Genomic DNA, 16,144 nt, shown 5'->3' on the forward strand with positions numbered 1-16,144 from the left:
GTAACCATTTGACCGAGACAGCATTATCCAATTTAGTACCCAATAAATTTCCTAAAATTACTTTTGGATCATCCCATATCTTGTATTATCTCACTTAAGGTGAAGATATGGTACTCTAAGGATACTAAAAGTTTGCAGACGCTGAAGGCAATTCTGTAGGCGGAAGGCCAAAAGTGTTTTAGCAACAACATTGAGTAAGAAACTAGTATCTTAGAATTATGACTACTTTGAAGGAAACAATACCTATTTGGAATATAATATGACTCCCTGGATAAACAAAAATAAGCCTTGTATCTACATGCCTTGTACTCACAGACAACTGGATATCAAATGTTTGCTTATAGGTTACCTACTATTTTAATAAATATTTTCTATATGTGATTAGGTATTTGTTAAGCCATCTTCCAAACCAGACATAAACTACATAAACTGTAGCTTAAATTCTTTTTCTTTTCAGTCATAAAAAAAAAAAAACACATACAGTGTTCAAATAGTGACATACTCTAATGCTTAAAACTTTAATAATGGGTTAGAATGAACACCATAATTCTGCTCTTAAAATTATGATGACAAAGAAGGGTATATTACTACTAACTAGTATAACTTTGAGCAAATGTAAGCTGCAAGTCAATATACAACTTTGTTTTTTTTAAGTGACTGTCAACATGAAAGGTGATAATAAAATCTAAGTTAACTTTCCTCTTGTAAAAACTAGAAAAATCTTTGATTTCTGATTTTTTTGAAATTTGATTTTCTGAAATGTGTAATTCTCATGGCTTATGAGGTCTTCCAACATTTAATATGTTACCTGCAGTCAATCACCCGGCCTTGATGGTAGAAGGAAGTTGGAATGATCTCACCCTGAAGTTGACCAATACGTGGAGCTCGAGTAAGATTGGTACAGAGTAAGAATCCACAGAACACATCACTGAACATGTGTAAAGAAAACAAACAGACCAGACAAGAGGAATCAAGCTTAAAAAATCCAAACGATTCGGTCCACATTTATTCAAATTTTTAAAATATTCTCTTTCTTTCTAAACAAAAACATTTGATCATATATCATTGGTAGGTGATAACCCCCTCCTTCTTTGCTAAGAGGATCACAGTTTTGTTTGGAACAGCAAAGTGCCCAGCCCTGAAAGATGGATCATGACTGCTGTCTCATCTATTCTTGGTACTCCCATTCTCGACACCCACTTTCCTATCCATTCCCCCTTCTCCTCTTCTTAGAGTTAAAAGTGGCCCCTGGGCTGTGAAGACGTGAGTAAAAGCTGGCTAGGGAGTGACTGGGAGGATTTTGTTTTTGGGATAAAAGGTTAGAGACTGACAAGGAGAAGACCTCTTGCTCCTATCCCTACTTCCTAGCTTTGAATGTGTAGCTTTTGCATCCTCTTCACAATCATGAGTTCACAAAGCATAAGGACAAAAAGCCAACACGCTAAGGGTTGCAGGATGGAGGGGCAGAAATTATCTGGGTCTTTGGTGACCTTGTTAAATTCATGCACCATAAGGACCTCTACCTCTAGTCTGTTAAGTAAACAATGACTCCTAAAAAATGGGCAAAGAATTAAAGTGGCACGTCACAAAAAAAGGAAATCCATGTCCAACAAATGTACAAAAATGTGCTAAATTCCACTTGTAATCTGGGGAAATGCAAATTAAAACCATGCTAATGTATCAGGTCACACCCACCAGAACAGATAAAAGCAAAAAGTCTGATAATACCAAGTGTTGGTGAAATATGGCATAACAAAATTCTTATATACATAATACTGATGGTAGAATTTACTAGTTCAGCCATTTTAGAAAACAGTCTGACATCATTTGGTAACACTGATAACATCCCCTATGACTTAGCAAATTTTCTACTTACATACAGGCCTTACAGAAAGAGGTACAAATGTGCACTAGGTTACATATACAAGAATATTCATAGCAGCATGATGCCTAATAGCCAAAAAATGAAAACAATCTAAATGTTCATCAACACAGAATGGAGAACTAAAGTATAGTATATCCATTTATTTGTACATTTATAAAAGTGAAATAAATAAATAATAAAAATGAACAACAGACAGCTATACACACCACAGAAAACTCTTAAAATGCTGGACTTGAGAAACTGAGAAACAAAATACAAAATAACACATGAAGCATTAGGGATGAAAACTTAGGCAGTAAAACTCTAAAGAAAAGTCAGGATGAAGGTATCTGCACTATTTCTGGGATGATGCTGCAATGTTCTATTTCTTGACCCACGTAGGAGTGACATGGGAGTTCACTTCATAATTATTTGGTAAAATGTATATTTATGTGTTGTTTATTTTTATGTTTATACATTTAACAATTTTTTAAAAACAAAGATGAGGTCTCACTATGTTGTCCAGACTGGTCTTGAACTCCTGGACTCAAGCGATCTACTCTCCTCGGCTACCCTAAGTGCTGGGATTACAAGCAGGAGCCATCGTGTCTGGCCATATATTTCACAATTTTTTCAAGTTTCAAACACATTAATTTCCCTTACCTTATTGGGGATTGGGTATTCTATTACCAGATACTAAAAAGCTATCTTTTACAATAATCTAATCCAATGCCTCTCTAACTTTTTGAGGTCATGAAACAGAGAGAGATAATCAGATTCTCTAGGACATGGAGTGAATGAATAAAGCTAATCAAATTCAAGGTGTCCAATCCCATGGATTTTGACTACTTCAGGCTCCCCTTGCTCCTATTCCCTGACACCTCAAGGACTGAGGATCAACATCTTGGAACATCTGTGCTTCACTCATGAGACATCAGATAAGAAGCTCTGTTCTCTATTATTTTGGTTTAATTTTTAAAAAATTATAGTCAAAGATTTGTTGCCTACTATGGCCTCATTCATCATCAAAGACTACATGGAATTGCAAAGTTTCGTAAAATATAACAGAGATCATTAACTGAGAATAAAGCTTCCCTTAAATTCTTGCTCTGCTTCAAAATTAGGAGAATTTTCATTGCTTTAGAAGGGATGATTTCATTGTTCCACAGTAATTGAATTAACCTTAATAACCTAATTAATGAGAATTCTAACCTTCCTCAACTAATCAAAGAAATATCAGGCTGGGCATGGTGGCTCAAGCCTGTAATCCCAGCACTGAGAGGCTGAGGAGGGTGGATCACTTGAGGTCAGGAGTTTGAGACCAGCCTGGCCAACATGGTGAAACCCCATCTCTACTAAAAATACAAAAAGTAGCCGGGCGTGGTGGCAGGTGCCTGTAATCCCAGCTACTAAGGAGGCTGAGGCATGAGAATCATTTGAACCCAGGAGGAGGAGGTTGCAGTGAGCTGAGATCACGCCATTGCACTCCAGCCTGGGCGACAGAGCAAGACTCAGTCTCAATTTAAAAAAAAAAAAAAAAAAAAAAAGACAGACAGAAAGAAATATCATTGTGCTCTGAAAGTATCTCATTTCCTGAGTAAAGATGCCTTTAATATGTACTAACTAGATGCTTTTTGGAAAGGAAAAAAAATCTCTGGTGTAAATATTAGATATCTGAATAAATCAAATGTTACTACACTTGTGAAATGATAAAAAAAAATAGTAAGATTTCACTTTCGTCGCAAAAATATATATGGTCTACATAGTTTGCTTTTAAACTACATGTATACTACTACGTTCATAGGCCATATATTCTAGTAAAAGTAGAAAATTAAAAGCTAGTATTAATTTGTAATGCTCTGGCAAAGTATCTCATCAGAACAAAAATGAAGTAAAATATGGCACCTGAGAAATTTTCTGAATTCTGTGGAAATGGCATGACTCTGTAGCATAGTAACAGTTTAATCTATAGCCATTTGCCTCTAGATATAATAATATCTATTACAAACAAATACTTTAAATTTTGGAATAGGTGAACACTTAGAAAAAAATCATTAGCATTTATTTTGTGCTGATTTTGCACTTGCATAGTAAGGGGTTCCAAGTCCAGTGAGGATGCCCTCCGAGCTGACCACTCACTGTTTGCTGCACTGAATCCACCGGTCTCCATCCTTCCCACAGTTTCCCTTCTCAGTGCCTTCTGTATTCAGTTTTTCATAGCAGAACTTGTCAGACCCTGCAGCCTCTTTTGGAGATAGGCAAGAGAAGAAAATTAATTCTCATTTTCTTTGTTATCCATAACCAGTAATGTGCCAGTAAGTGTTTCACACCTGATTCTCCAGAACAAGGAAAAAGAACATCCTGATTTGTAGCATTTGCAAGTTTCCATGGCATAAATTCTCCATGGCTGATTTCACACTCAATGTGATGTCCATGGGCTTGCAAAATTCCTAAAAATTTAACAATTGGCTCTTGCAAGCTAATACGAAAAAGTTCCAACACAACACTGGTTTTAGCCTGAGACACAAATTTCTCTCCAATGCTTGTTGGTGAGTTTGAGGATGGAAGGTGCGAATGTCTATCAGCAGGAATTGGTGAAGTGACACACAGGCAACTAACATTCTTAATCTTGTTTTATATCAATATTAGGAAATTAATTACAAAGTTGTAGCCCATTGAGGTTTTATGTCGGCACCTGAGTTTTGATAATTAAACCTTTCAAAATACAAATGTCTCCATTATCTTTTCTCTGTCAAAACTAAAGCACTGAATGTAAATCAGTCAAAGAAATGGTATTTGCCAAACTCTAAAATCACTCGTGCCGGAGCCCTGTTCTCCTTTTGTGTGCTTTCTTTTCCTTTGGGGTGAACCCGGCCTTGGCTAGAAAGGCAGACTCATTTCTCATTCTTCCCCCCATCTGGCCCTCATGAACTGATATTATTATAGAGGCAATGTAAATGTCAGGAAGAGGATATGCACATGAACTTTTAGGGAATGTACTAAGAATCATAGCCATGTACCTGTCTGCATCTCAGGAAGTACATGCATCTCTTCACTTTGAAGTGAGACAGTAAATGACAAAATTTAAAAAATAAGTCTGGTATTTTCCCGGGGTAAAACCCAGAAAGCTAACTTGTGTGTGTTAATGGAAAAAAGGGGGTCAAATGTTAAAACCAAGGTACAAAATAAATCACACAAGTGGCTGGATAATCACACTGTACTCAACCCAATCTTTGCAAATGAATGCAACACCCCCTTCTCTGAGAGCCACAGCCACTAAATGGCACTGCTCAGTTCTGACAAGTGCCCAACTTAAGCAGTTGTTTTCTATAGTTTTTGTGACTAAGATTCACAGTTCTCTTTATTCTCATCCTTTCTAGATTTTTTTTAAAAACATCACTCCAAGCTGTGCATCTCAGCAAGACTGGCAGAGAAGAACACTATAAAAGAAAATGATATGTGTAACCACCAAGCAAGGAGATGCGACCTACTTGTTCCCCAGATGTACTGACACTGGTTGTCTCTGGTCTTGCACTCGCCATTGTAGCAGCGGCCCTGGGGACAGGAGCACACATGTGAGGCACACACAGTCAGTTTGTTTTCCCCAACATTTTTACTACAATGTCTCCTTCTGGTTCACTTGGATAAAGTTTTTTCATTTCATACTCTAATATTTTTATAGTGACCAATAAGAATCACAAACATCTTCAGAATAACAGTTAAAAATTTAAAACTCTAAACAGAACTCATTGTACAGCTCTCTAAATGTAAACTAAACATCTAAAATTTGAAATTTTACAGTAAACAAAAACTGGTATATTTCTGTGAAAGAACCAAAATGATTTTTAGGTTCTTTTGTGTATGGATGGTTAGAAAACATCAAATCTGCATTTGATATCATGATACTTACCTGTAGGCTATAATATGGCTTCAGGGAACAAAAAAAACTCATGACAGATTGTCATATTTTCTTTCCCACACCAGGCAGGTTGAAATTACTGAAAAATGGTCACAACTCAATAAATGAGACCCCCAGTTCTTCAGCCACTACATTCTTTTTTTTTTTCCTCTCTCTTAATCTGGGCAATTTGTCACCAGAGGTAAATATATTTAATATTTGGCATCACATGAAGCAACTCTAAATTAGAATCCCACTATAATCATTTACTTGAGTAAAATTCCCTTCGAAGTTATATTAATATTGATCAAAAAAGGAAAAAAACTTTCCAACGAATCCTTTTTAAATTACACTTGAAATTTATAGCCCAGCATACCTGATTTTGATTGCATGCATATCCGTCTTGCTTATGAAGATTTGGTGGGCACTGCAAAATATTATCTTTTTAGTTAATATTCAGCATGCTAGGTACCTTCAGATAATGTGTATACTATATATAATGCAAGCATGGTGGATATACATAACTAGAAACATTGAGAAAAACACATGCAACTCCTTAGATTATTAATCCCATTATTTATGCTATTATTGGTAAAATAAGTAAATAAGGGCCACATAGTGCATACATTTTATGTTTCTTCTGTTTATGGTGAGGTGGACCAGAATAACAAGTCACATTCACTTGCCTACAGAGTTAAAAGTAGAAGAGATTAAAATGGACAATGAAGGAAATGAATCAGCTTGGTACATAGGAAGGGACACATTCAAGAAACTAATTTACAAGAACTTGCTCAGCTCTCTGAAAATGTCAAATCTGCATTTGACATCATGACATTTTACCTATAGGCTACTTTAGTGAAACAGAAGAAATACTTTGCCTTTCAAAGCAAAGTAAGTGCTATATCTCCATTATATTAATAGTTCTGACCTCTTCAAACTACAGACATGTTACTAGAACAGTCTGTGATGTGATGGTTATTTCTTTTTATAGGTCTATGTATCAAATCATTTTTAAAAGAAATACTTCATTTCCCCCCAAAGTTACTCTCTGTACATTTTATTGACCACATTTAAGAGAATGTAAAAAGGTCTGCTACAGTGTTTAAAACAAATACAAAAAGAAAAAAATATGCAGGCATGGCAAATAAATAAGAAACAGCAGTATGCACCGAGGTCCTCCCTCAGTCTTCACCTTCTCAGTAAATGATGTTCCATCCTTCCAATTGTTCAAGCCAAAGGCCATAGTCATCTTCTATTCCTCTCCTCTCTCACTCTCCCTCCATCTAGTCTGTCCATAAATCCTGCTAGTTCTATCTTCAAAATATAATGCCAATCTGACCCCTTTTCTCCACCCCTACTGCTCATACCCTGTCCAAGGCACCACCATCTCTCACCTGGATTACTGTAATAGCCTTCCACCTGAGTCCCTTGCTTCTACCCTAGTCACCTTAGAGTTTACATTGCTATCAGAGTGATCTCTTTAAAAAGGTAAATAACAAATCACATCGATCTTCTGTTTCCCAACTTACTCAACAACCTTACAAGCTCAACATGATTTGCTCCTACACTCTCTCATCCTGTCATCTCTGTGACATCATTTTCTGCTCACTCATGGCTGATGTGACTCCATGTGGACACGACAGGCATGCTGCCACCCACAGCCTTTGCCTTTGCTTTCCCGTTGTCACTCCAGATTTCTGCATGGCTCATTCCCTCACCTTTGTTAGAGCTTTGTTCAAATATCATCATCCCAAAGAGGCCTTCGTAGAACCCATGCTCTTCAAAGCTGCAGCCCCTCCCATGCTGGCACTCTCTGGGGCTGTGCCAATTTAGGATAAGGGCTTTAAGGGCTTCTTTTTTTATTATTATTATTAGAGAAGTCTACAAGTTTTTTTCTTTTTCTTTTTTCTTTTTTTTTCTTCTCCAAAGCACTTATCACCAACTGACAATTCATGTTTTACTTACTTGTTTGTTCATTGTTGCCCCATCATAATATGAGCTCTATGCAGGCAGGATTCTATGTTTTGTTTCCTACTGCTGCCCTATTACCTACACCACCACCAGGCATGTGGCAGGTGTGCAAGTACTGTGAACTGCCAGAGAACATAAACGCATGGCCCAATAACCAGATACGACTATGTTATTCTATGCTGCACATATTGAGCCACTTACCAAGTTCACCACAGAAAGATAACAGAACTGATTTAGCGTTCCTAAGAAGCAGTAATTTCCTAACAAACATTCCAAGGCAAATGCTTTGGTTCTACACCTTTCTAAAGAATAACTGACTCTCATACAAGTTTCATTCGCCACAGCTTTTCAATCTGGTGAGTATTCAAGGGATTAGCACTAAAAAGCAGAAATACACAACTACACAAAAACAGAAATACCTGTGGTTTCTTTCATCCATCCAGAGTCACTCAAAATGCAATCACTGTCTCATTAATCAACTATCATTAATTATTCACTCACTCTAAAACTAATGCAACCAGTGATAGGGATCATGGTGGACAGGAGGCAGGACTAGATTGCAGCTCTGGACAGAGCAGCATGCGGAGGCCTGCAGTGTGAACTTTAGCTCCAGATCGACTGCAAGAACAAACCAGCAATCCCAAGAGGACCTACAGACCCTCTGAAGGAAGCAGACTGCTCCTGCAGGACCCAGGAGACACCCAAATACTGTGAGTGCCCCAACTGCGGAAGGGGGAACACACACCCCCACTGGAGAAGCTGAAGGTCTGTTTGCAGGAGAAGTTTCTGACTTTACCTAGAGCTGAGTCAAGTTAGAGAGCCGAGCCAAATACAGAGGTAGAGGAAGCAGCAGAAAGGCTCGGGAGTTCACTAGGTCCCCGAGCAGCCCATTCTTGCCAGACACCACAGGGATCCGTCGGGAGGGTGGCCAGAGGAGCAGGAGTAAAACTCCACAGGGAGCAGGAATTCTCTAGCTGAACTTTGTAACAATTTGAACTGGGCGAGAAGCCTCCTGGCCATCACTCCGGGGAGGGCACCAATTGGGTGTGCAGACCTCACAGGCCGGGGGAGAACTAAAGCCCTTTTTTCTTGAAGCTGGGACCATCAGGTGGGGGCAGAACTAGGTGTGTCTGAGCTCAGACTCTCCTTGGGCGGGTCTTGCTGTGGTTGCTGTGGGGGATGGGGGTGAGATTCCCAGATCCCTACCTAGGAGGATTATGGCTGCCTCTGCTGAGTCATGCAGGTTGTCAGCAAAGTGGGGGAAAGCCAGCAGTCACAGGCCTCACGCAGCTCCCACACAAACTGAAGAGGTGATTATAGTGGAAGACAAAGGGTATACAATCTTGGGAGTTTTAGGGCCCTGCCCACTGCCAATCCCTCTCCACACTACTACAGCTGATACTTTCCGGAAAGCGTGACCTTGTGGCAGGAGGCCAACAAGCACAAAAATAGATCATTAGACCACCAAAGCTAAGGACCCTCATGGAGTCCATTGCACCCTCTGCCACCTCCATTGGAACAGGCGCTGGTATCCACAGCTGAGAGACTCATAGATGGTTTACATCACAGAACTCTGTGCAGACAACCCCTAGTACCAGCCAGGAGCTGCGTAGACTCACTGGGTGGCTAGACCCAGAAGAGGGAGAACAATCACTGCGATTCAGCTCACAGGAAGCCATATCCATAGGAAAGGAGGGGACAGTACAACACCCGTGGGACAAAAGAATCTGAACAACAGCCTTCACCCCTAGACTTTCCCTCTGACAGAGCCTACCCAAATGAGAAGGAACCAAAAAAACAACTCTGGTAATATGACAAAAACAAGGCTCTTCAGTACCCCCAAAAAAATCATACTAGTTCATCAGCAAGGGATCCAAACCAAGAAGAAATCCCTGATTTACCTGAAAAAGAATTTCAGGAGGTTAGTTATTAAGCTAATCAGGGAGAGACCAGAGAAAGGCAAAGCCCAAAGCAAGGAAATCCAAACAATGATACAAGAAGTGAAGCGAGAAATATTCATGGAAATAGTAGCTTAAAGAAAAAACAATAAAAAATTCAGGAAACTTTGGACACATTTATAGAAATGTGAAATGCTCTGGAAAGTCCTAGCAATAGAAATGAACAAGTAGAAGAAAGAAATTCAGAGTTTGAAGACAAAGTCTTTGAATTAACCCAGTCCAACAAAGAAAAAGAAAAAAGAATAAGAAAATATGAACAAAGCCTCCAAGAAGTCTGGGATTATGTTAAACAACCAAACCAAAGAATAATTGGTATACCTGAGGAAGAAGAGAATTCTAAAAGCTTGGAAAACATATTCAAGGGAATAATCAAGGAAAACTTCCCTGGCCTTGTGAGAGACCTAGACATGCAAATACAAGAAGCACAAAGAACACCTGAGAAATTCATCGCAAAAAGATCACCACCTAGGCACATTGTCATCAGGTTATCCGGAGTAAAGACAAAGGAAAGAATCTTAAGAGCTGTGAGACAGAAGCACCAGGTAAACTATAAAGGAAAACCTATCATATTAACAGCAGATTTCTCAGCAGAAACTCTACAAGCTAAAAGGGATTGGCGACCTATCTTCAGCCTCCTCAAACAAAACAGTTATCAGCCAAGAATTTTGTATCCAGCGAAACTAAGCATCATATATGAAAGAAAGATACAATCGTTCTCAGACAAACAAATGCTGAGAGAATTTTCCATTACCAAACCACCACTACAAGAACTGCTAAAAGGAGCTCTAAATCTTGAAACAAATCCTGGAAAAACATCAAAACAGAACCTCTTTAAAGCATAAATCACACAGGATCTATAAAACAAAAATACAAGTTAAAGCAAAAACAAAAAACAAAACCAAAGCACACAGACAATAAAGAGCATGATGAAAGTAATGGTACCTCACATTTCAATACTAACATTGAATGTAATGGCCTAAATGTTCCACTTAAAAGATACAGAAGCACAGAATGGATAAGAACTCACCAACCATCTGCTCCTTTAGGAGGAGACTCACCTGACACATAAACACTCACATAAACTTAATGTAAAGGGGTAGAAAAGGCATTCCATGCAAATGGACACCAAAAGCAAGCAGGAGTAGCTATTCTTATATCAGACAAAACAAACTTTAAAGCAACAGTGGTTAAAAGAGACAAAGAGGGACAGTATATAATGGTAAAAGGCCTTGTCCAACAGGAAAATGTCACAATCCTAAACGTATATGCACCTAACACTGGAGCTTCCACATTTATAAAACAATTACTAATAGACCTAAGAAATGTTGGCCAGGCATTGTGGCTCATGCCTGTAATCCCAGCACTTTGGGAGGCCGAGGCGGGTGGATCACCTGAGGTCAGGAGTTCGAGACCAGCCTGACCAACACAGTGAAACTCTGTCTCTACGAAAAATACAAAAATTAGCCTGGCATGGTGGCACCTGCCTGTAATCCCAGCTACTTGGGAGGCTGAGGCAGGAGAATCACTTGAACCTGGGAGGCGGAGGTTGCAGTGAGCTGAGATCACGCCATTGCACTCCAGCCTGGGCAACAAGAAGGAAACTCTGTCTCAAAAAAAAAAAAAAAAAAAAAAAAAAAAAGAAAAAGAAACAAAGAAAGAAATAAGAAATGACATAGACAGCAAGACAATAATAGTGGGGGACTTCAATACTCCACTGACAGCACTAGACAGGTCATCAAGACAGAAAGTCAACAAAGAAACAATGGATTTAAACTATTACTTGGAACAAATGGACTTAACAGATGTATACAGAACATTTCATCCAACAACTGCAGAATACACATTCTATTCAACAGTGCATGGAACTTTCTCTAAGATAGACCATGTGACAGGCCATAAAACAAGCCTCAATAAATTTAAGAAAACTGAAATTACATCAAACACTCTTTCAGATCACAATGGAATAAAACTGGAAATCGACTCCAAAATGAACCTTCAAAACCATGCAAATACCTTCAAAAAGGAAACTTCAAAACCATGCAAAGGAGATTAAATAACCTGTTCCCAAATGAGCATTGGATCAAAAACAAAACCAAGATGGAAATTAAAACATTCTTCGAACTAAATGACAATGATGCCACAACCTATCAAAACCTCTGGGATACAGCAAATACAGGAAAGTTCATAGCCCTAAATGCCTACATCAAAAAGTCTGAGAGAGTACAGACAGACAATCTAAGGTCATACCTCAAGGAACTAGACAAACAAGAACAAACCAAACCCAAACCCAGCAGAATAAAGAAAATAGCCAAGATCAGTGAAGAACTAAATGAAATTGAAACAACAACAACAAACTGCCTAAGATAATGAAACAAAAAGCTGGTTCTTTGAAAAGATAAATAAAATTGATAAGACCATTGGCAAGATTAACCAAGAAAAGAAGAGACAAAATCCAAAAAAAACCTCACTAAGAAATAAAACAGGAGATATTACAACTGATACCACTGAAATACAAAAGATCATTGAAGCTACTATGAACACCTTTACACACATACACTAGAAAACCTAGAAGGAATGGATAAATTCCTGGAACAATAAAACCCTCCAAGCTTAAATCAGGAAGAATTAGATACCCTGAACAGACCAATAACAAGCAGTGAGATTGAAATGATAATTTAAAAATTACCAACCAAAAAAGGTCTAGGACCAGATGGATTCACAGCAGAATTCTACCAGACATTCAAAGAAGAATTGGTACCAACCTTTTGACACTATTCACAAGACAGAGAAAGAAGGAATCCTCCCTAATTCATTCTATGAAGCCAGCATCAACCTAATACCAAAACCAGGAAAAGGACATAAACAAAAAAGAGAACTACACACCGATATCCTTGATGAACACAGATGCTAAAATCCTTAGCAAAATACTAGCTAACTGAATCCAACAACATATCAAAAAGATAATCCACCATGATCAAGTGGGTTTCATACCAGGGATGCAGGAATGGATTAACATAAACAAGTCAATAAATGCAATACACCACATAAACAGAATTTAAAACAAAAATCACATGATCATCTCAATAGGTGCAGAAAAAGCATTTTGACAAAATCCAGCATCCCTTTATGATTAGAACTCTCAGCAAAATCAGCATACAAGGGATATACCTCAATGTAATAAAAGCCATCTATGACAAACCCACAGTCAACATAATACTGAATGGGGAAAAGCTGAAAGCATTCCCTCTGAAAACTGGAACAAAACAAGGATGCCCACTCTCACCACTCCTCTTCAACATAGTACTGGAAGTCCTAGCCAGAGCAATCAGACAAGAGAAAGAAAGAAAGGGCCTCCAAGTTGGTAAAGAGGAAGTCAGACTGTCACTGTTTGCTGATGATATGATTGTTTACCTTGAAAACCCTAAGGACTCCTCTAGAAAGCTCCTAGAACTGATAAAAGGAATCCAGCAAAGTTTCCAGATACAAGATTAATGTACACAAATCAGTAGCTCTTCTATACAACAACAGTGATCAAGCAGAGAATCAAATTAAGAACTCAACCCCTTTTATAATAGCTGCAAAAAAAAAAAAAACTTAGGAATATACCCAACAAAGGGTCAAAAAACCTCTACACTAAAACACTGCTGAAAGAAATCATGGATGACACAAACAAATGGAAACACATCCCATGCTCATGGATGGGTAGAATCAATATTTGAAGATAAGCATAATGCCAAAAGCAATCTACAAATTCAACACAATCCCCATCAGAATACCACCATCATTCTTCACAGAATTAGCAAAAACAATTCTAATATTAATATAGAACCAAAAAGAGCCCACAAAGCCAAAGCAAGACTAAGCAAAAAGAACAAATCTGGAGGCATCACATTACCTGATTTCAAATTATAAGGCCACAGTCACCAAAACAGCGTGGCGCTGGTATAAAAATAGGCGTACAGACCAATGGCATATAGAACCCAGAAATAAATCCAAATACTTACAGCCAACTGATCTTTGACAAAGCAAACCAAACATAAAGTGGGGGAAAGGACACCCTTTTCAATAAACGGTGCCGGAATAAATGGCTAGCGGCATGTAGGAGAATGAAACTGGATCCTCATCTCTCACCTTACAGAAAAATCAACTCAAGATGGATTAAGGACTTAAACCTAAGACGGGAAACTATAAAGGTTCTAGAAGAAAACACTGAAAAACCTTTCCAGACATTGGCTTATAGGCCAGGATTTCATGACCAAGAACCCAAAAGCAAATGCAATAAAAACAACAATAAACAGCTGGGACCTAATTAAACTAAAGAGCTTTTGCATGGCAAAAGGAAAAGTCAGCAGAATAAACAGACAACCCAAAGAGTGGGAGAAAACCTTCACAATCTATACATCTGACAAAGAAATAATATACAGAATCTACAATGAACTCAAACAAATCAATAAGAAAAAAAAATCCCATCAAAAAGTGGGCTAAGGACATGAATAGACAATTCTCAAAAGAAGACACACAAATGGCCAACAAACATATGAAAAGATGCTCAACATCACTAATGGTCAGGGAAATGCAAATCAAAACCACAATGCAATACTACCTTACTCTTGCAGGAATGGCCATAATAAAAAAACAAAACAAAACAGTAGACGTTGGTGTGGATGCGGTGAACAGGGAACACTTCTACACTGCTGGTGGGAATGTAAACGAGTACCACCATTATGGAAGACAGTGTGGAGATTCCTTAAAGAGCTAAAAGTAGATCTACCATTTGATCCATCAATCCCACTACTGGGTATCTACCCAGAGGAAAAGACTTTGTTATTCAAAAAAGATACTTGTGCACGCATGTTTATAGCAGCACAATTCGCAACTGCAAAACCATGGAACCAACTCAAATGACCATCAACTAACCCAAACGCCCATCAATCAACGAGTGGATAAAGAAACTGTAGCGTGTGTGTGTGTATATACACATATATATATATGATGGAATACTACATAGTCATAAAAAGGAGTGGATTCACAGCATTTGCAGTGACCTAGCTGAGAATGGAGACTATTAATTCTAAGAGGTATCATTCAGGAATGGAAAACCAAGCATCATATGTTCTCACGGATATGTGGGAGCTAAGTAATAACGCAAAGACATAATAATGATACAACAGACTTTGGGGACTTAGGGGGAAGCGGGGAGAGGGGCAAGGGATAAAAGACTACAAATATGGTGCAGTGTATACTGCTCAGGTGATGAATGCACCAAAATCTCACAAATCACTATGAAAGAACTTACTCATGTAACCAAATACCACCTGCACCCCAATAACTTACAGAAAAATAAATAAATTGTAATGTTAAAAAATGAATAAAACTAACACAACCTCAGTCAACAGTAATGCAAAAGCAATATTGCTATTAGAATAAGCACATCAGGATCTAAAATTAATTTGTCAGATTTTACTTTTGTGATGTTTCAGTTAGAAAAAACCTTGTACAATTCTTCACTAATGAAAAAAAATGCCCTTATTCTAAATTGGCACAGCCACATGTCAGATTTCTAATCTATTTGGTTTTAGTTTAGGCTAATAAAAGACAGTTGCTTATCACAGGAATGTTTAACCAGAGAAATAAGGGAACGTTCTATGTTCTCTGCGCACATTTAAAACAGGAGAACCATAAATCTGTGCACTTTATTCTGCTTACGAGCAGAGCATTGGATTCAGTCTCTAAATGTCATTCTAGAACCTTCCTTGTACATTATGCTATACAGGATGGTTCACTCGAGGCAGACAGGCTTCAATAGTGCAATAGCATTTAGAAGTGTTTACTTTAAATTATGTTATACTACCCACCCAGATGACATATTTCATAGCACTAACAAAAAATATTTCTCCTATCTTTCAAATATCTGTATTACATCTACCAGTATTGTTTGTCAAGGATTTCTCTTAAGTATTGTTTATTCTATTATAAATTGTAAGTTTAATAAGTAGCTCTGAGGCAATATAAAAATGCTAATATAAAAATTAAGATAAATACATTATGAGGTAAAAGAGATAAAGTCATAATGTTGCCTGTAAATACTGATTCTCAGAGTTGCAGAGATTCCATTTTCTTAATGATTAGTGGTATTAATTAAAATCAAGGCTCATTATTTCTTAAGGAGAAAAAGAAGATTTTTGGGGGGTTTTAAGTCCCTCTACCTCTATTTTAGGTTCATCCTGATCATGCTAGAAAAATATTAGCAAAAATATTCTATTTTAATGTGCTACTGTGAAATTAATTTAACAGTGTAATTTTCAGTTTAGACACATGCTATAAAAAGAAAAAAATGTTTTACTTAGACAATAGAATATTAGGTTAAACAAAGAGTTCTCATCATAAAAGTCTTATTTCTAGTAAATTCTATGGCACTTAAAGAGTTAAAAATTGAAATGAAAAAACTATACT

At 37.7% G+C, this 16,144-nt stretch overlaps 1 protein-coding gene across 3 annotated transcripts in view; it reads right to left on the bottom strand.

Moving 5' to 3' along the window:
* ADAM23 (ADAM metallopeptidase domain 23) overlaps positions 1-16,144 on the bottom strand; it is a 172,160-nt gene that overhangs the window by 27,613 nt on the left and 128,403 nt on the right. For all 3 annotated transcript variants that reach the window (XM_050752825.1, XM_050752826.1, XM_050752828.1), the window contains exons 19-22: positions 6,139-6,189; positions 5,356-5,419; positions 4,004-4,109; positions 809-928 (exon numbers count right to left, since the gene is read on the bottom strand). In XM_050752825.1, coding sequence (XP_050608782.1) covers positions 809-928; positions 4,004-4,109; positions 5,356-5,419; positions 6,139-6,189 — 341 coding nt within the window. The remainder of the gene's footprint in view (positions 1-808; positions 929-4,003; positions 4,110-5,355; positions 5,420-6,138; positions 6,190-16,144) is intronic.

The sequence above is a fragment of the Macaca thibetana genome, chromosome 12, assembly GCF_024542745.1.
Source record: "Macaca thibetana thibetana isolate TM-01 chromosome 12, ASM2454274v1, whole genome shotgun sequence".
NCBI lineage: Eukaryota > Metazoa > Chordata > Mammalia > Primates > Cercopithecidae > Macaca > Macaca thibetana.